The sequence below is a fragment of the Cyprinus carpio genome, chromosome B1, assembly GCF_018340385.1.
Source record: "Cyprinus carpio isolate SPL01 chromosome B1, ASM1834038v1, whole genome shotgun sequence".
NCBI classification, from domain to species: Eukaryota; Metazoa; Chordata; class Actinopteri; order Cypriniformes; family Cyprinidae; genus Cyprinus; species Cyprinus carpio.
The window spans coordinates 37218808-37236832 of NC_056597.1; the positions used below are offsets into that span (position 1 = coordinate 37218808).

General features: G+C 40.0%; 1 protein-coding gene across 1 annotated transcript in view; it reads right to left on the reverse strand.

Moving 5' to 3' along the window:
• The window catches only part of LOC109080669 (polycystin-1-like), an 86128-nt gene that overhangs the window by 27677 nt on the left and 40426 nt on the right, over positions 1-18025 (reverse strand). The window contains 9 exon segments of the mRNA XM_042717349.1: positions 1-36; positions 118-334; positions 3094-3382; positions 4805-4945; positions 6220-6372; positions 10519-14168; positions 14267-14382; positions 15850-16025; positions 16116-16247. The exon segment at positions 1-36 is cut by the window's left edge and continues 124 nt beyond it. Of these exon segments, the coding sequence (XP_042573283.1) occupies positions 1-36; positions 118-334; positions 3094-3382; positions 4805-4945; positions 6220-6372; positions 10519-14168; positions 14267-14382; positions 15850-16025; positions 16116-16247 (4910 nt within the window).

The following is an 18025-nucleotide window of genomic DNA, read 5'->3' on the forward strand; positions in this document are numbered from 1 at the left end:
CCGTCAGGAACCACCGGCAGCACCACCTCCATCGACCTGACACACATCACAAACCATTCACAGCGCTGCCAGCAAAGAACAGAACACGGGAAGTCTTCATGCCAAACCGTGTCTTACTTGTTTTGGGCCATGACTGTTGCCCCCTGGTGGTCCTCCACCATGACAATCGCAGCCACCTGGTACTGGGCTGAGCTGAAGCCGGGTGGCAGGAAGGCTGAATGTTCTGGACTCGTGCCTTTATACACACAGAACTCCTCACAGTACAGCCTGGAGCAGCGCACCGCCAGCAGACTATACACCAGCGGAGACTCTGTCTCGTCCATATCAGTGTAGCCTGAAAACCAGACGCAACTGTTCAGCATAGTGCTGGGCGGCAAGACAAAAAATTTATATGACAAAATTTGTCATTTTAACTGAACTTAGGACTGGTGGTGGGGCTTAAGATATTGTTTATCATTTAGTTTTTCTATAAAAAAAGGGAAAAAAAAACTAAACTAGAAATATTCTGCTAAGATAACAATACTACTATGAATTCTACTACTAATAACAATATAAAACGCACTAAGGATTAATGAGCTGCTGGGTTCATGAATATTAATTACATTGCCTGTGTTTGCTCGAATTGAAATCAAAAAAGGGATGATAATAGGTGAAGCCCCAGCCAATGAGACTGCAGTTTGCACATTAGTCCGGCCACTACCGGAGAACCCGGCAGTTCTTAAAAGCTGAATAATTCCAAAGGAACGCTGTTATTTTGACAGGAAAATGCAACATAGACTCTCTCGCTATGTCTCTTTCTTTGTGTGTGTAAGAGACAAAGCGACAGCGAGGTGTGTGCTTTTACACTAGAGTTTACGGTACTTCAAATACAGGAGTGCTGCGCATACATTCAGATGAACTGAAAAATAACACGGATCTCTCGACGGAGAGTGAAACTCTGAAGCGCTTAGTCTGTGTGTTTAGGCGAGTGAAAACTTATACTTAGCCTCCAGTTTAGTCGCCAAGAGTGAAGATTTAGTTGCATATGTGAGGGATTGATTCTCATTGTGGAGGGTTGTCCATTTTCACTGTCACGCTTATTAACACAAACAGCTGTGCCCTCTCCACAGTGCAACAGTGAAAAGGGACCCCTCTCAAACAGTGTCGCTCTGCACCGCGTTCTGAATGTTGTTTAAAGGGGTGGTTGATTTCACTTTTTTAACATAAGTTAGTGTATAATGTTGCTGTTTGAGCATAAACAATATCTGCAAAGTTACGTAGCTGAAAGTTCAATGCAAACAGAGATATCGGCTTTTAAAATTTTAATGCCTACAAAAACGGCTGGTAGAGACTACGACGAGTTACTTCCTGGGTTCGTGACGTAACAAACCCAGATAAACCCCGCCCTCAGGAAAAGGCAGCAAACTGGGCGGGGCCATGCTGCGCTGTTTTAGAGAAGAGGAAGAAAACTAGAGGTACACATTAAAATCTATTCATATATGAATCGCGATTCTGTCTTCTAACGATTCTAATGGATTCACAAGTTTCGAAATCAATGTTCTAAAGCAGTGATTCTCAATCCTGTTCCTCGTGTCCCCCTGTTCTGCACACGCTCTGATTCTCTCTCGCTCTCTCTCTCTTTGTCATTCAGCTTAGCTCCAACAACTGTTCCAATTATACACTTGTTTTCACATAGCTATGAGAAGCGTTAATCATGGACGCGTGTACAGTTGCCATACTTTATTAAAGCTTTAATCAGGATAAAACCGTATATTAAAAGCTAACATAAGCAGTAGCATTTACAAATAACAGCCTATCTAAAAGTATGAGACAACAACAAACAAAAAACATAGGCCTACCATTAAAATCTGTGCTTGCACAGGTTCTGCACAATCCTCTTCAATAATATCCTCTGCTTCTCAATCGGGCTCAAATTGATAAGCGTTACTAACAACGCTATTGTTTACAATACAACTGAAGCAAATGCCGCTGAAGTGAGGGGCGGGATTTTTAGACGCGCGGCAGTTTAGCCAATCACAACACACTGGGCCAGCTAACCAATCAGAGCCCATCGCCAATTTTGAAGGAGGGGCTTCATAAATGCAGGAAATGAGCAGCGTGTTTCTCAGAGAAGGGACAGAGCGGTGTGGAATAAAGGTAAATTATGTGAAAAATAATGTATTTTTTAAAAAACAAAGCATTTATACATGTTAGAGTGCACCCCATAAACACAATCAAGCCTAGAAAAAAAACAGTGAACCACCCCTTTAAGCGACATACACCAGTATTGCGGTATATTAAAAATTCCTATCATAACAAAAATAACACTATACTATATTTGGTATGAACCGTTATACCACCCAGCACTACATTGTAAAAAATTGATATGATTCTTTATTCTACATAGTAAAATATTATAATAAATTTTTGTGAATTTAAAAGTGAAAATTTTACATTATATATTGTTTAATGTTTGTGTTATTTGCCCTACTATATACGGTGATCTTGTGAAAAAGAATGTATAATTTACAGTGAAAAACCGTAAATTGATGTTCCCAGAATTCTCTGTGTGGCATTTCAAATTTTATGTTCTTTCTTTGAAATAACAATGTTTCTTTTTAGTTTTTTCTTATCAATTATGTTTAAATTGGTTGTATATTACATCTAATGTTGTTGTGTTCATTTAGTTTTTTCTTATCAATTATGTTTAAATTGGTTGTATATTACATCTAATAAACATTAGATGTAATATACACCAATTTTAAATATATGATAAGAAAAAAAAACTTTATATATATATATATTAGTATTGGCCTTTTCAGCTTTTGGAACAGCTGCTTGTGGTGAACTTTGTCAACTGATTTTGATGGTTACCAGTGTATTACAAAGGTACAAAACAGATTTCAGAACTTCAATAGGTTTTTAATTAATGAAATATGATTTTTTATTGAATAAGTTAAATCCGTAAACCCTAAAATGTTGCTACAATATTTTTTTTACAGTCAAATTCTGGCAACCACAGCTGCCAGTTTTATACCGTAAATTTTACAGAGTGCAGTTCAGCACCTGCTCTTTCTCGGCGTCCTACATGCAGTCCTTCTTCTCCAGTCTCACCTGAGCAGTTGAAGTGCACTCTCTCCAGCAGCGTGTGCACCTGAGGCCCATCGCCGTCCGCCCACAGAGAACACGTCCCGCCAGCTGGAGGCAGGTTGGGGTGGAGCTCGATGTAGGCCACGCCCTCGCGGTCCATGCTGTCATCGGTCACGTGGAGGCTGAATATGTAGGAATTTCCGTCGCGGAGGATGCCCTGTCGCAGGACCAGGTTCATGCTGTCGCTGCCCGTGGTGGTGGTGTTCAGATCCAACACCAGCGTCTCGTTCCCGCCGGTCATCGCCGTCCAATGCTAACAACAACAACAGACATGTCACTGGTATTTCCAAGTAATTTCCATATTATTATTTAAACTTTCTTGATAATAAAGTTAATTATTAAATAAATGTAATAGTTAAAATTAAATGTATTATATTAACTGAATAATTATCTTTATTAATAATACAAATTATTAGAATACAACTACATTGTTATATATGTATAAACAAATTTTATATTAATATTTATATGATTAATGAAGTAAAAACACTCATAATGTATTTAAAAACTTATTTTAAATGCATATAAACTTTTAAGTAGTTACAAAAAATTTAACAGCTTTAGGAATGGGTTTTTATTTCCATGCCACTCTTATGTATTTATATAATAGAGCACATTATTAAATTAATTAAAAAACTTATTAAAAATTATATAATTTAATAAATGATTGTATTAAAATCAGTAATAGATGTATAATTGCATTTTATACATTATATAATTATTTAAAAGTGGTATGTATTTTTTGTATTCTCATTTTAAAATTCTAGTTAATATTAAAACTGTTTTATTTTTTATAGCATTATTTCAAATTATGTTATTTTTTAATGAGCTCCAAGCTGGTTTTTCAGTAACCTTGCAGTGACCTCAATCACCATCGAGCCGAATCAGCACTCATCTCAGACCCGAGTGTTTGCAGCACAAGATAAGCGTCCCTGAATTGTACCCTAATATTTACAGTCTCTGGCTCATGGGAACCAGACCGAGGGGAAGGAGTGTTTGACCGCTTGGTCACCAAGCAAATGTCTGTGCGTGTTTAACAAGGTTCGGCATGCTGTTAACGGCTTATGCAGTGGAACACATCATAATGATGACATCATCCCGTACACCCACTGAGGTCTCCTCTCCCTCCGGTTCCTATAACCATAACATCACTCGAGTCTCAGTCTAAACATTATGAGAAAGAAAGAGGAATGCCTGTGAAAAAAGAGAAAGCGTTCTAGAATGACATCATGCTATCAATGAGATAGAGCTTTATGTACAGCGCTCTTCGATAAATTATGACGGCATGTTTCTAATAAATAAGGCACGAGTGACTCACAAAATCCAAATATGTCATTCCCAACATTCAGATTGTATGAGGATAGTGTTAATCCTAGGGACAAATTATATCATGCCTTCCATGCTTTTTGGAAAGCTTAAAGATAAAGAAATTAAAATGCAATGCCTTTCACCGGCCAAAAAAACTTATAGACATGGAAATGATGCTGATTTTGATTCCATGGTGTCCTTAAGAGATCTGCTTGAGCATCCCAACCTACCCGAAACAGCAGGGAGTATTGTGAAAACCTGCTCGAAAAGTAATTATGTTTGCATTTCGTACTTCCCTGTAGGCAACAGTGGTTTAATAGTAACCCTGTGATTGATGACAGCGTGTCATGAGTGCGATTGTTCTCACCCCTCTGTGTGAGCTGTGACAGTTATTGCAGGTGCCAGCCAGGTACACATAAGAGCTCTGACTGATCTCGTAGCGAGACTGAGCTTTGCACGACACACACTCCAGCGACACCATTGGGATGCGACCGCTTTGCACCCACACCTGTGACAAGGAGAAGAGACAGAACAACAGACTTTAAAGGGCTAGTTCACCCAAAAAATTAAAATCCCAAACCCGGAAGACCCTCGTTCACCTTCGTAACACAAATTAAGATATTTTTGATGAAATACGAGAGCTTTCTGACCTGGCATAGACTGCAATGTAACTGAAGTGTTCAAGGCCCAGAAAGGTAGTAAAGAAATCATTAAAATGGGCCTTGAACGTGGTAGCTGTGTTGCTGTCTATGCAGGGTCAGAAATCTCTTGGATTTCATCAAAAATGTCTTAATTTGTGTTCTGAAGATGAAAGAGGGTTTAATGATTAATTTCGCCAAAGCATTTCAGTTCAGTGAGTGAAATGAGTTTAATTTACATTCTCATTCAAAACTCTCATATATCAGGCTTTCACATATAGCTTAGTATTGTGAAGGTCAGAATGTAAATTATGTTTTAAATTACATAATGAACCTTCATTTTACCTGTTTGGGTCTGTTAATTATAGCAAAATACAGAGTATGCTAAATACGAATGAACATGTTGTAATGATGATAGCCACTAATTTGAATACTGTAGAACAAAACAAAAAGGCGGGAAACGCTAACAATGAATATCAACCGCTCATAATTTTGCTCATTTACATGTGCTGCATTGTTTTAGCTCACACTTCTCTGTAGAAAGTATGCATGTCAGGTAAAAGCAGAAATACACTCTAAAAAACGATTTCACATCTCGCAGGTCAGTTTTGAGTAATGAGATGGTGAAGGATGTGCTTTTGTTCATCATTTGATTATTTACTGTGGCTATGATCGCTAGAAACTGTAAACAAATGTTCTTTTAAATTATAATCTGTTTACCGCCAGCTTTCCATGGGGCGGCAACAGCGTGACGTTAATTGCACCATTCAAAATGGCCTGAGTTTTTGATCGTGGATAATTAGTATTCTATAATGAGCCTAATTTACATAGAAAAGAGGCACTGAAAAGAGTGACAATGACTTCATTAAAATATGACACAGCTCTATTCAGTGCACTTTGAAGATGCTTAAACTGGACTGCGGTACAGTAGTTGTTGAATAAAATGCAGGTTTCATGCACAAAAAAACCCATTTTATTTTAAAAGATTAAAAGAAAAAGAAAAGTAAAATGTGATGAGATGTATTTTGTAATATAAAACATCTGTATGAGCAATGGACAGCTGAAAAGAATCAATAACAAGAAATATTTGTACATGCAGCATATTAGGTACGAAAAGCTGGCAGTAATCAATAAGACCACTCACCGTTTGGTTTGTGGACTCTGGGGTCATGCCTTCTTTGCTGACGGTCAAGCGAAAGGTATACTCAACATCTACCTCCAGTTCAGAACCAGAGATTCCCAGAACCGGGTCGCTCGGACCCAACCCAAAATGCAAAGTGGAGCAGTGAGCTGGGCCCTGCAGGGTGAAGTTAAAAGACAGAATCACTGCAGATGGTAATTAATCAACTCATTTACCTGCCTCAAGATATACAAGACAAGAGCATAATCATCAAACAAGTTTTGGTACCTTTGTTGTTTAATGACTTTTCCTAATGAGCTTTGTAATAGCATTTTAATCACTGACCATGACTGTGCATCCCAAATACACGTTTGACACCCACAAAGTGTACTTTGTCTTCATTTTGGACAATAAATCTACTGCATTATCATTTAGAACCTATTTTTTTTTTATTTTGAGACACATTTTGCTTAAAGTGTCCTTACCTAAATTACCTAAATTTTGTTTTTTTGTTTTTAATTTTATCATCTAATGCAGTGACATTCATACATTTTTGCTGTGGCTAAAGTGTTATTTTTTGGGGCCAGTGGAGCTTGAAATATTTCATTATACTTAATACAATATTCCTTTGAATTTCTGTCAGTGACAAAATGTTTTAATAAAAAGGAGGAATCTCTGGCTCCCCTCTGGCAGTGATTCTGATAGGCTTGGAGAACTCTAAGGAATGCTGAGTTTATCCGCTGCTAGTTATGTAACTGAAGTACACACCACCCAAACATCCACGTTTGTGGCACCTACACTGAACAAAATTATAAACGCAACACTTTTGTTTTTGCCCCTATTTTTCATGAGCTGAACTCAAAGATCTAAGACTTTTTCTGTGTACACAAAAAGCCTAATTCTCTCAAATATTGTTCACAAATCTGTCTTAATCTGTGTTAGTGAACACTTCTCCTTTGCCGAGATAATCCATCCACCTCACAGGTGTGGCATATCAAGATGCTGATTAGACAGAATGATTATTGCACAGGTGTGCCTTAGGCTTGCCACAATAAAAGGCCACTCTAAAATGTGCAGTTTTATCACACAGCACAATACCACAGATATCACAGACTTTTTTGAGGGAGCGTGCAGTTGGCATGCTGACTGCAGGAATGTCCACCAGAGCTGTTGCCCGTGAACTGAATGATAATTTCTCTACCATAAGCTGTCTCCAAAGGCGTTTCAGAGAATTTGGCAGTACATCCAACCAGCCTCACAACCGTAGACCACGTGTAACCACACCAGCCCAGGACCTCCACATCCAGCATCTTCCCCTCCAAGATTGTCTGAGACCAGCCACCCGGACAGCTGCTGCAACAATCGGTTTGCATAACCAAAGAATTTGTGGTACAAACTGTCAGAAACCATCTCAGGGAAGCTCATCTGCATGCTCGTCATCCTCATCGGGGTCTCGACCTGACTGCAGTTTGTCATCGTAACCGACTTGAGTGGGCAAATTCTCATTCGATGGTGTCTGGCACTTTGGAGAGATGTTCTCTTCACGGATGTACAGGGCAGATGGCAGACAGCATGTATGCCATTGTGTGGGTGAGCAGTTTGCTGATGTCAACGTTGTGGATCGAGTGGCCCATGATGGCGGTGTATGTTACTGACAATGAACACAGGTGCATTTTATTGATGCCATTTTGAATGCACAGAGATACCGTGACGAGATCCTGAGGCCCATTGTTGTGCCATTTATCCACAACCATCACCTCATGTTGCAGCATGATAATGCATGGCCCCATGTTGCAAGGATCTGTACACAATTCCTGGAAGCTGAAAACATCCCAGTTCTTGCATGGCCAGCATACTCACCAGACATGTCACCCATTGAGCATGTTTGGGATGCTCTGGATCGGCATATACGACAGCATGTTCCAGTTCCTACCAATATCCAGCAACTTCACACAGCCATTGAAGAGGAGTAGACCAACATTCCACAGGCCACAATCAATAACCTGATCAACTCTATGCAAAGGAGATGTGTTGCAGTGCGTGAGGAAAATGGTGGTCACACCAGATACTGACTAGTTTTTGGACCCCCCAATACAGTAAAACTGCACATTTTAGAGTGACCTTTTATTGTGGCCAGCCTAAGGCACACCTGTACAACAATCATGCTGTCTAATCAGCATCTTAATATGTTACACCTGTGGGGTGGATGGATTATCTCGGCAAAGGAGAAGTGCTCATTAACACAGATTTAGACAGATTTGTGAACAATATTTGAGAGAAATAGGCCTTTTGTGTACATAGAAAAAGTCTTAGATCTTTGAGTTCAGCTCATGAAAAATGGGGGCAAAAACTAAAGTGTTGCGTTTATAATTTTGTTCAGTGTACTTCACATATTTTATCTTTCTGTGCTGCTGTGTGCAAATTATGCTTCTGATACTAGATGTCCCTCACATACTCAAACAACTCTCAAATTTACACATTCACATATCTGTTAAGAGCTTTTAGCTCTCAAACATGCCTATGAGCTCAGTAAACTAAAGCACTTGATTGTTCATTGTTTTAATGCCAATTACTCAAACCCTCTCTCAACCACAATGTTTATTTTTCTTTTTCAACCACTGATCATTTCCAGTGAGAAAAAACCTCTCAAATTGGATTGTTCAGCTTAAGACACTTGAGTACTGAATGAACAGTCATACACAACAAGGTGCTTCACATATTAGAAGCATCTAAGGCCTCGTTTACACTGCCAGTTAAATGTGACCCAATTCCGATTTTTTGCTCATATGTGACACAGATCGGTTCTGTTCTATGACAGTGTAAACGGGAAAAAAACACATGCATTCGGATATTTCATGATCGGTTTCAGGCCTCATTCATATGTGGAAATAAATCGTATATAAATCAGATATGTGCCAATGCGACTGTCATGTTAACAGGCAGATCGGGTTTTCTGAGGCATTGGGTTCTGAACCTCATTAAAACTGCGACAATTACTTTCAGTGGTTTAACGACGTCATATTTGACCCGTGCTGGCAAAATGAGTGCAAATTTGCACGTTGACCTGGGCAGGCAAGGTGAGTGTATTGAGTTTATATTTATAAATAAAATAAAATTCTTATCTTTATTTGTGCATTTTCTGAGAGGATTACATTTTCTCCACTCGCTTCTCATGCTGACTGTCATCCGAAGTGCGTGCAATAATGGCGCTTCTGACGGCGCGCAATCCCGATAAATACACACATATACAGAATTACAGTATTTTAGTATTCACGCAAACATAATCTGTTCTGTCTTAAGTGAACGTTTGGGGAACTGTTGGGGGAGAAATTCTGATGTGTAACATTATATTAGATCCATGCATTACAGTATAGGATGTCTGTATCATTATCATAATATTAATCTAACAATAAAAGAAAAGAGGGAATCACTCGCTGCACTTCATTGAACTGCTTTTGTAGTTTTAATAATTAGTTTATTTGTAATAAACACACTTAAGTTATTTTTACATTTGATTGTTTTTCGTACATGAATGCTTTAGTTTAGATATAAAATGATAAAGGTAATGCATAATTTGTTTCTTTCTAGGCTAATTGTTCTACTTTTTTGCATCGGTTCTTATTTATAATAGCAAAGATAAAATAAAAAATATAGCTGTATTGTGATTATTAATATAGTAATTAATAATAAGAAAAGACGGAGGACATTACTATCGACTTCAATGTCCGATTCCAACAAATCATAAATTATTCTGAAGGTCTTTTAATGGAGAATTTCATTTTTCCCCCAATTTTTTTTTTTTAATTGCTCATTGTGACTCGTTTTGTCAGCATTATTCTCATGAGGAAGCACATGTGAAGGCGGTAAATGACAACAACGCATGTGCAATGTTTCAGATGGTATGGCAAGTGTAAACACATGAATCGGATATGGGTCACAGTTGAAAGAACATGTAAACGGACAGCCAAAAAAATTTGGATATAGGCAACAAATCAGAATTGGGCATCAAGACCTGAAGTGTAAATGAGGCCTAAGCGCCAATATTAGTTCCTAAATCTATTGCTATTTTACAGCTTAAATCAGGGATGTCCGATCCTGGAGGGAAAATTTCCAGCAGAGTTTAGCTTCAGTCCCAACTAAACCCAGTTAACTAAGGTCTTAGGGATCAATAGAAACTTCCAGGCAGATGTGCTGTAGCTGAACCCTGCAGGAAGATGTCCCTCCCAAAGCAGGATTGGATATCATGACCTAGATCCATTTATTGAAAGTTTAAGACATCAAAAAGCACTCATTTTTATATATCTACACACCAATCATGATTACCTTTGAGGTGCTCACACATTCCCAGTGGTAGTTGAGCAGGGATTGGTTCTCTGGGTCCAGGTTCGGGTCGTAGGATTGCTCTGCACTCAAATGCAAATCTTGAGTTTTGGACCACACACGGTATGTGCCACCCTCAATGATTGGCACTAGCTTTTTGGACATTACTGAAAGTTGAATACACGCTGCCTTCCGTAGTGGCACCCCCTCATAGGACAGAGAAAAAACTAGAGTGTAGTTCCCAGCAGGAATCGACATCTTGGGCACTGAAATTTGGAGCCTCCGGACGTTGACTTCTGGGGGGAGACGGACCTTAGACAGTGGTGGACCTTTCTTTTCATCATCCTGACAGCGAGGGGAGGTGAGAATCTCCCAGAGGTACTCTACTCCATAGAGGCCACAACCTTTTAAATTCACATTGGCCTCTACCAAGGTTGGCTGGTAACGCCAGATGGCGAGTCGTGGAGCTTGAATGATCTGAACTTCTGGTTCGTCGCACTTTAGGACAGAGATGTTGACATTAACCTCTGCTGTAACCCAGCTCACCAGGTTACTGACATTAACTCGCACCACATAGTGACCAGGAAGGATGTAGATATGACTAAGAGAAGGTATAGTTGTGACAGCTGCAGAAGTACCATCCCCAAAGTCCCACTGATATGTTGCTGGAGTGGAAACGGGAGTGATTCCCACATGGAAGCTGACCGTCTTGTTTATGAAGGTGTCGCTTGGTTGAGAATCCAAGGCGGCTGACCTGATAATGTTCTGAACTCGTATAACCTTGGTCACATTTAATCCATTTAAAGAATTGAATGCTCTAAGGAATATGGTCAGGTTGCCTGGCTGTTCTGGTGCATATGTCACCAACTTGCCAACCCGAGAGATCTTAAGACCATGATGAAGGTCAAAGGTCCACAGAATGGTCAGCGGATCACGTGTCGGCGTAGACGCTTCATAAGCCCTAGGTATACCGACAGGTATAGCGGCATCACAGCAGTCCAGTATAGTCAACCTGGTCACAGGCTCCATGACTTCAATGTGCAGAGTCCTTCGTTCTGAACTCACTTGGTTGTAGGCAGTAAGGTTGACATAGTACTTGGCCACACTTGTGAACTGATGGATGTAGGTTTGATTGGTCAGAACAACAGTTGCATCACCACTAATGCTCAGGATGAAATGAACAGAAGTTCCAGATGAGACAGAGATGGTAAACTCAACGTTTTCACCAACTGCAGCAATTTGTTTGCTAGTCTTGAGCTCCAGACCCTGGATACGGTCTTGAACGGTAAATTCACGTGAGTATGTTTCTCTGTTGATGTCATTAGTGGCGTTCAAAGTCACAGTGAAAATTCCCGGTTTGGGGAAGATGTAGGAGGTGGTGCACTTGTTTGATTTTATGTTGTCTGGCAATAGCCACATCCACGAAATGCTGGAGCCCATCTGTGTTTCTCCACGCAAAGTAACATTGTCCCCTGAAGCTACAAAGTTCTCTGTAACATTTGTGGCAATGAAAGTCAATCCCGAGATCGGTTCTTGAATGCTGATCCTCTTTGAGACCACTTCTGAGCTGACTTTGTTGGAAACCTCCACTTTAACCAGTTTCAAACCTGTGCTTCTGAAATGGTGCATGACTGAGGACATATCAGATGTTAACAGTTCACCATCTGCCCACCATTTGTAATGAAGCGACGTTCCTTTACTTGCAAATACTGTCATATTTGTCATGGCATTTACTGCAGCAGGGTTTGGTGAAAACTTAAGGACCAGCTCCCTTACAGGATCCAAAACCTCAATAGTTTTGTTCACAATCAGCTGGCCAAGCAAGTTGGTTGCTTTGAGGACGACATCACAAGGACCAGGGGTTGAAAAGTTGTGGTCTATGGTCTTGCCCGTGTAGTTGTAGCCATGGTTTTCATGTTCCCTCAGAAGGTTCCAGCTGAAGGTCATATTGGTGCCCTCTTTTAATGAGGCTTGCAAGTGAAGGACACGGTTGGTTGCAAAAAAGCATCCTTCAATAAGCTCATCAGCCACTATCTGCAAGCCCTCCAACTCACGCTGCACAAAGATGGAAATGCTTGACTGAACAGTGCCAATGTCATTCTCTGCAGTAACGATGACATTGAAAGTCCCAACGGAGCGAAATGTGTAGAACATGGTGTGAGTGCCTTGGATAGATGTGCACCGGTCACAAAGAATCCAAGAGTACCTTACACCATCTCCTTGGTTGAGGTGTGCCTCAAAGTGAACGGAAGTGTTCAAAGGGACATTAACAAGGCTAGCATTTACTGACAGTCCTGTGATTGGGGCCAAGACCACAACGGAAATCTCATTTTTGGTCTCACTCACTTCATTCTTGCCTGTAACACTGATGTTAAACCTGCCCGAGGAATTGTAAGCGTGTGATACGTTTGTCCCATTAAGTCGAGTGCCATCTCCAAAATCCCAGATGTAGACAGCATTCTCAGAGTCTGAAGATGCCTTGAAAGCATAGTCTTGGTGTAAAGAAAGATTGTTCTCTTTATCTCCATTATGGCTGATCAACAAAAAACTGACAGATTGTTGCACCACAACTGAAACAGAGTCGTTGATACAGGAGATGTTGTTGAGCGCAGTAACCGTAACCAGATATTCCCCAGGACTCTTGAACGTAAAGGCCATCTCCTTACCACCTCGAACAGGACCTCTTGAGTCAAGTACCCCAAAATCCCATAGGTAGGTATAGTTAAATTCTGGGATGGCAGCTACTGTAAATCTGCTCTCCTCATCAAGCTTGATGTGTGTTCTCAGAGAAGACAAAGACACTGTTGTGAGTTCAGGTTGGACGCAGACCCTTCTGAAAAAATTTGCCTTGTTGGCTTCACTTGACATAAGTAGCGAGAGATTGTACTCGCCACTCTTAACATACATGTGCGTTATCATCGACGTTCCATACTGAGTTTCGTTGGGGCTTCCATCTCCAAAACTCCACACGTACTGATGTCCTGAAGCGTTCCCTGACACAAATGCATGGAAGAGTACCTCTTTGTTTTCCCGAATGCACCCGGGAGGTTCTAGTGATAACACTTGTAGCACAAACACCTCAACAGGTATGGTGACCCATTGAGAGCTCACAGCATTCTTTGCGGTGACATTTACAGTGTAGTTTCCATCTTTCCTGTACGTATATTCAACTTCGGGTTCCATAACCGTGTGCACCATGCCATCACCCATGTCAAAGCTCCAAGTTACATTGTTGCCTGCTTCCAGACTTGCTGTGACAACGGTAGGCGTGTTGCGTTCCGTGGGAGCAGATGACATCACCTCCAAGCCCTTAACATCCTCATAGACGATAACTTCCATGCAGGTGTCTGTCCAGCTAATGGTGTTGTTGACATTCACGCAGATATTGTAGACACCACTGTGAGCGTACGCGTGAGGAATTCTACGTTCACGCCCCAGCTGTACACTCGAATTGTCACCAAAGTTCCAGGTGTAGATGATGCCGTAGGGAGACGGTAGTGGGTGGGCCTCAAAGTCAGCTGGTTTATCGGCATGTAGTGGGAGTGGGTCAATCTCGATTCGCACACTAGTCAGAATGCTAAAGACATATACATCAACCTTGCATGTCTTGTTCTCATAATGGTTGGAAGCCCTGAACAACAGGGTGTATTCCCCTGCAAAAAATATGAGTTAAAAAAAAATGAATGTAGATATAAAAATAATCAATACAAATTAAAATCTGGATTAATTCAATATGATTTTTTTTTTTTACCTGGCTGTGCATAAATGTATTCCACATTATCACGAATCACCACCTGGTTACTAGAGGGGTTATTGTAAGGGGGCTTAATCTGATGTGTACGGTTTCCTCCATCTCCAAACTTCCACCTGTGACATAAAAACCATCAAAACAAACTCACACACACGGCATGCCTGATTACATGCATTATTTTACAACTGTCTTGATTTTAATTGCACAAGTCACTAGGAATGTTAAACCATGACCTCACCGAAAATATTTTTAGGCAGTCTTAAATGTATGGCAACCTCATGTAAGACAGTACTTTATTTTAACAGTAGGTATTGGACAGTGGTTGGAGAGGAGTTGAAAAATAACTTGATAAGTCACTTTCTTTTTGCATTACAGATTGTTTTTTTTTCCTTTTGAATGATACACTGTGCACAGTAAGTCCAGCAACATGTAATAAGTTAACTCTGGTTTCATGGTGGCTTTGAAGACAAGCTTATTGCAGTATAAAAGAGGGGACTAAAGGATGCGGGGAAAGACAACTTTGAGTCTCTTTTGGTGCCTCTGGAATTTGTAAAAGCAAGGTGGCAGGTCTGTTTTGAAGATATTTTTAGCTGGAGGGAATAAAAGCTATTTCTTGCAAATCTCGCCATCTGACTCATCGCTGCGGGAGGGAGAGGTGGAGCTGCTGTTGAATCATCGCCTCAGCTCCCAGTGATACACCCTCATCTCTCGCTCCATCTTATCCCCACTTTCTCTATACAAGTGGAACCCAAAGGAGAATCAGGCATCACGATTGACTGAACAAGCGGCGGGCTGAACTCCAGAGATACTGAGCAGACCAGATAAAAGCGTGGGGAATAAATTGCCCTACAGTACTTGTCTGACTGACTTTTTTTGGACAGTAAATAGAGAAATCCATGAAATAAATAAATAAAGCAGACATCTGCAGTGGCGCGCAGCAGGCTTCTGGGGGATGGAATGGAAACTTTGGGAATCTTTCTATGCTCTACGTTGAAGGGAAAATTCTTGTCAGCATTCTGTGCTAACCACAGACTGTAAATCTAGAGAAAAGTGCCATTAAAGGGGAGCAGGCTGGGATTGTGTGAGGCGGTGGAAGCCGTAGAGAAAAGGTTTGTGTGCAGACTGTGTGCATTAAACAGTCATGAGACGCGAATATAGAAAGCCATCTAACTCTCCAAGAAGAGAGTTATTTAAAGAGAGCATTCACAACCCATTTTACTTCCATGATGATTGAAAGAGCTTGATTTTACTCATCAGGAACTGATTATATTGTAATTGGGTGTTTCATCTCAATGCATCCCAATTCTAGGACTTCTTTATGAAATCCATCATTTGCTACTATTACTCTATTTTTAATGACAATATCAATCACAGGCATTAAATTACTGCATTAATTCCATTACTGCATTTTTAAAAGAGTACATTACAAACTGTATGCTATCTAAATTAGCAATAAAAAAAAAAAAAACTGTAAATCATCCTTCATAATGACCTTGCCGGCAAAAGTGTTTATAATTAATCTGATGAATCTACACTTCAATCTTTAATTTGACCAATCAGAGCTTCACTGTCATAGAACATACCAGAAGTTGACATCCACTGCCATGTCTATCTTCACCGACGCAGAGAGGTTCAGGGGCAAACCCTGCTGCACGATTTTGGGGACTCCATGGACCATCGGCTCAGTCATCGGGTTCATGTGGTCTACTGTGACATTGAAGTCCTCTGTCAGCATGCTGACCTGGTTCATAGCCGTTACCTAGGAGATGAGAGGTGGGTCAGTTGCCAAGCTGATAGAATCAGTAAGGCCTTTACATAAACCGGTCTGAGTTCAATGAAAACCAGTCACCGTGAGTTTGTACACTGCTGCGTTCTGGTAGATGATATTTAACATGCTGTTATAGTATGTGAAGTATGGTTTATCATCCACTGTCCATTCGAACGATGGGTCCGTACCTCCCTCCACAGAGGCTATGTAACTCTGAAATACGAGAGAGAGAAAAATAAATAAGCAAATAATACCATCATTCATCATTAAAGATGAAGGTCAGGGCCATAACAAAGGCGACATGGTGGATAACGAACAGCCTGAAACCTTCAGCTTCTGTCTCACAGACATCTTAATCAACGTAAAATATCAGCAATAAATACTCTATCCTTGAACTGCGGCTGTTTAGAAACCAGTTTAAACTAGCCGTAAACTACCAAACCACATGATTTAAGCAGTTTTTAAAATACTAGCATGAAATATTTTAAAATATGAATACACTATCCTTGGACAGTAGATGTTTAAAATGTAAAGGCATGCTGATGAAATAGCTTAAACTAGCTTAAGGTGGTTAGGCTGATCTGCTTTGATGGTTTCAGACTGGGGAACCAGTTTAAACCAGCAAAAAACAACATCAAACCACCTGGTTTAAAAAGGTTTTTTAAATATGAGCAATACATATACTATCCTTGGACAGAAGGTAAGGAAGGTAAGGTCATGGTGACAAAATGGTTAAATGGTGATTATCTGATCTGTTTGGATGGTTTTAGACAGGTTTTGGGCATTTATCAGGCTGGATAACCAACACAAAAACCTAAATATTTGCAAAGATACTCTATCCTTGGACAGTAGATGGTAAAGTAATGCTGGAAAGAAAAAGGTTTAAACCAGCCTAAGGGTTTTAGAAGGCTTTGGGGACTTTTTAGGCCAGAAAAACAGTTTAAACCAGCAAGTCAGCAAACCACCTGGTTTAAGTAGTTATTAAAACTGCTGTTAAAAGTTTTAAACCAGCCTAAGGTGGTTTGCTAGTTTAGACATGTTCAGAGCACTTGTCAGTCTGTGAAACCAATTTAATCCAACAAAATACCTGGTATTAGTAATAAATACACTATCTGTGAACAAGATTGAATGTTTATAAGGTAAATTCATGCTAAAAAAAATGGCTTAGAGATTAGGCTGGTCTGCTTTGATGGTTTTAGATGGGTTTTGGGCACTTGTCGGGTTAGGAAACTAGTTTAAACCAGTACAAAGACCAGTGAACCACCTGGTATTTACAACAAATACACTATCCTTGGACAATACATGTTTATCAGGTAAATACATGCTGGAAAATGGTTTAAAAGAGCCTAAGGTGGTTATTTGGTTTGTTTAGATGGTTTTAGACAGGTTTTGGGCACTTGTCAGACTATGAAACCAGTTTAAGCCAGTTTAAAAGCAAACCTCTTGGTTTAAATGGTTTATAGAATATTAGCAATAAATACATAATCATTGGATAGTAGTTGTTTAGAAGGTTGAAACAATGGTCTAAACCAGCCTAATGTGGTTTGTTTTGACGGTTTTAGAAGGGTTTTGGGGACTTGTCAGGTTGGGAGACCAGTTTAAACCAGCACAAAAAACACCCCCCCACCCAAAAAAAAAACACAGTGAACCACCTGGTAGTAACAATAAATACACAAGCCTAGATAGTAGATATTTAGAAGGTAAAGTCAGGCTGGAAAAATGGTTTAAACCAGCCTAATGTGGTGGACTTTGGTGGTTTTAGATGGGCACTTGTCAGACTATGAAGCCAGTTTAAAAACAAACATCTTGATATGAATGGTTTTTAAAATATTATAAATTAAATACACAATCCTTTGTAGTTGTTTAGAAGGTTAAAACAATGGTTTAAACCAGCCTAATGTGATCCGTTTTGATGGTTTTGGATGGGTTTTGGGCACTCGTCAGACTGAGGAACCAGTTAAAACCAGCCCAAAACCAGCAAACAACCAAGT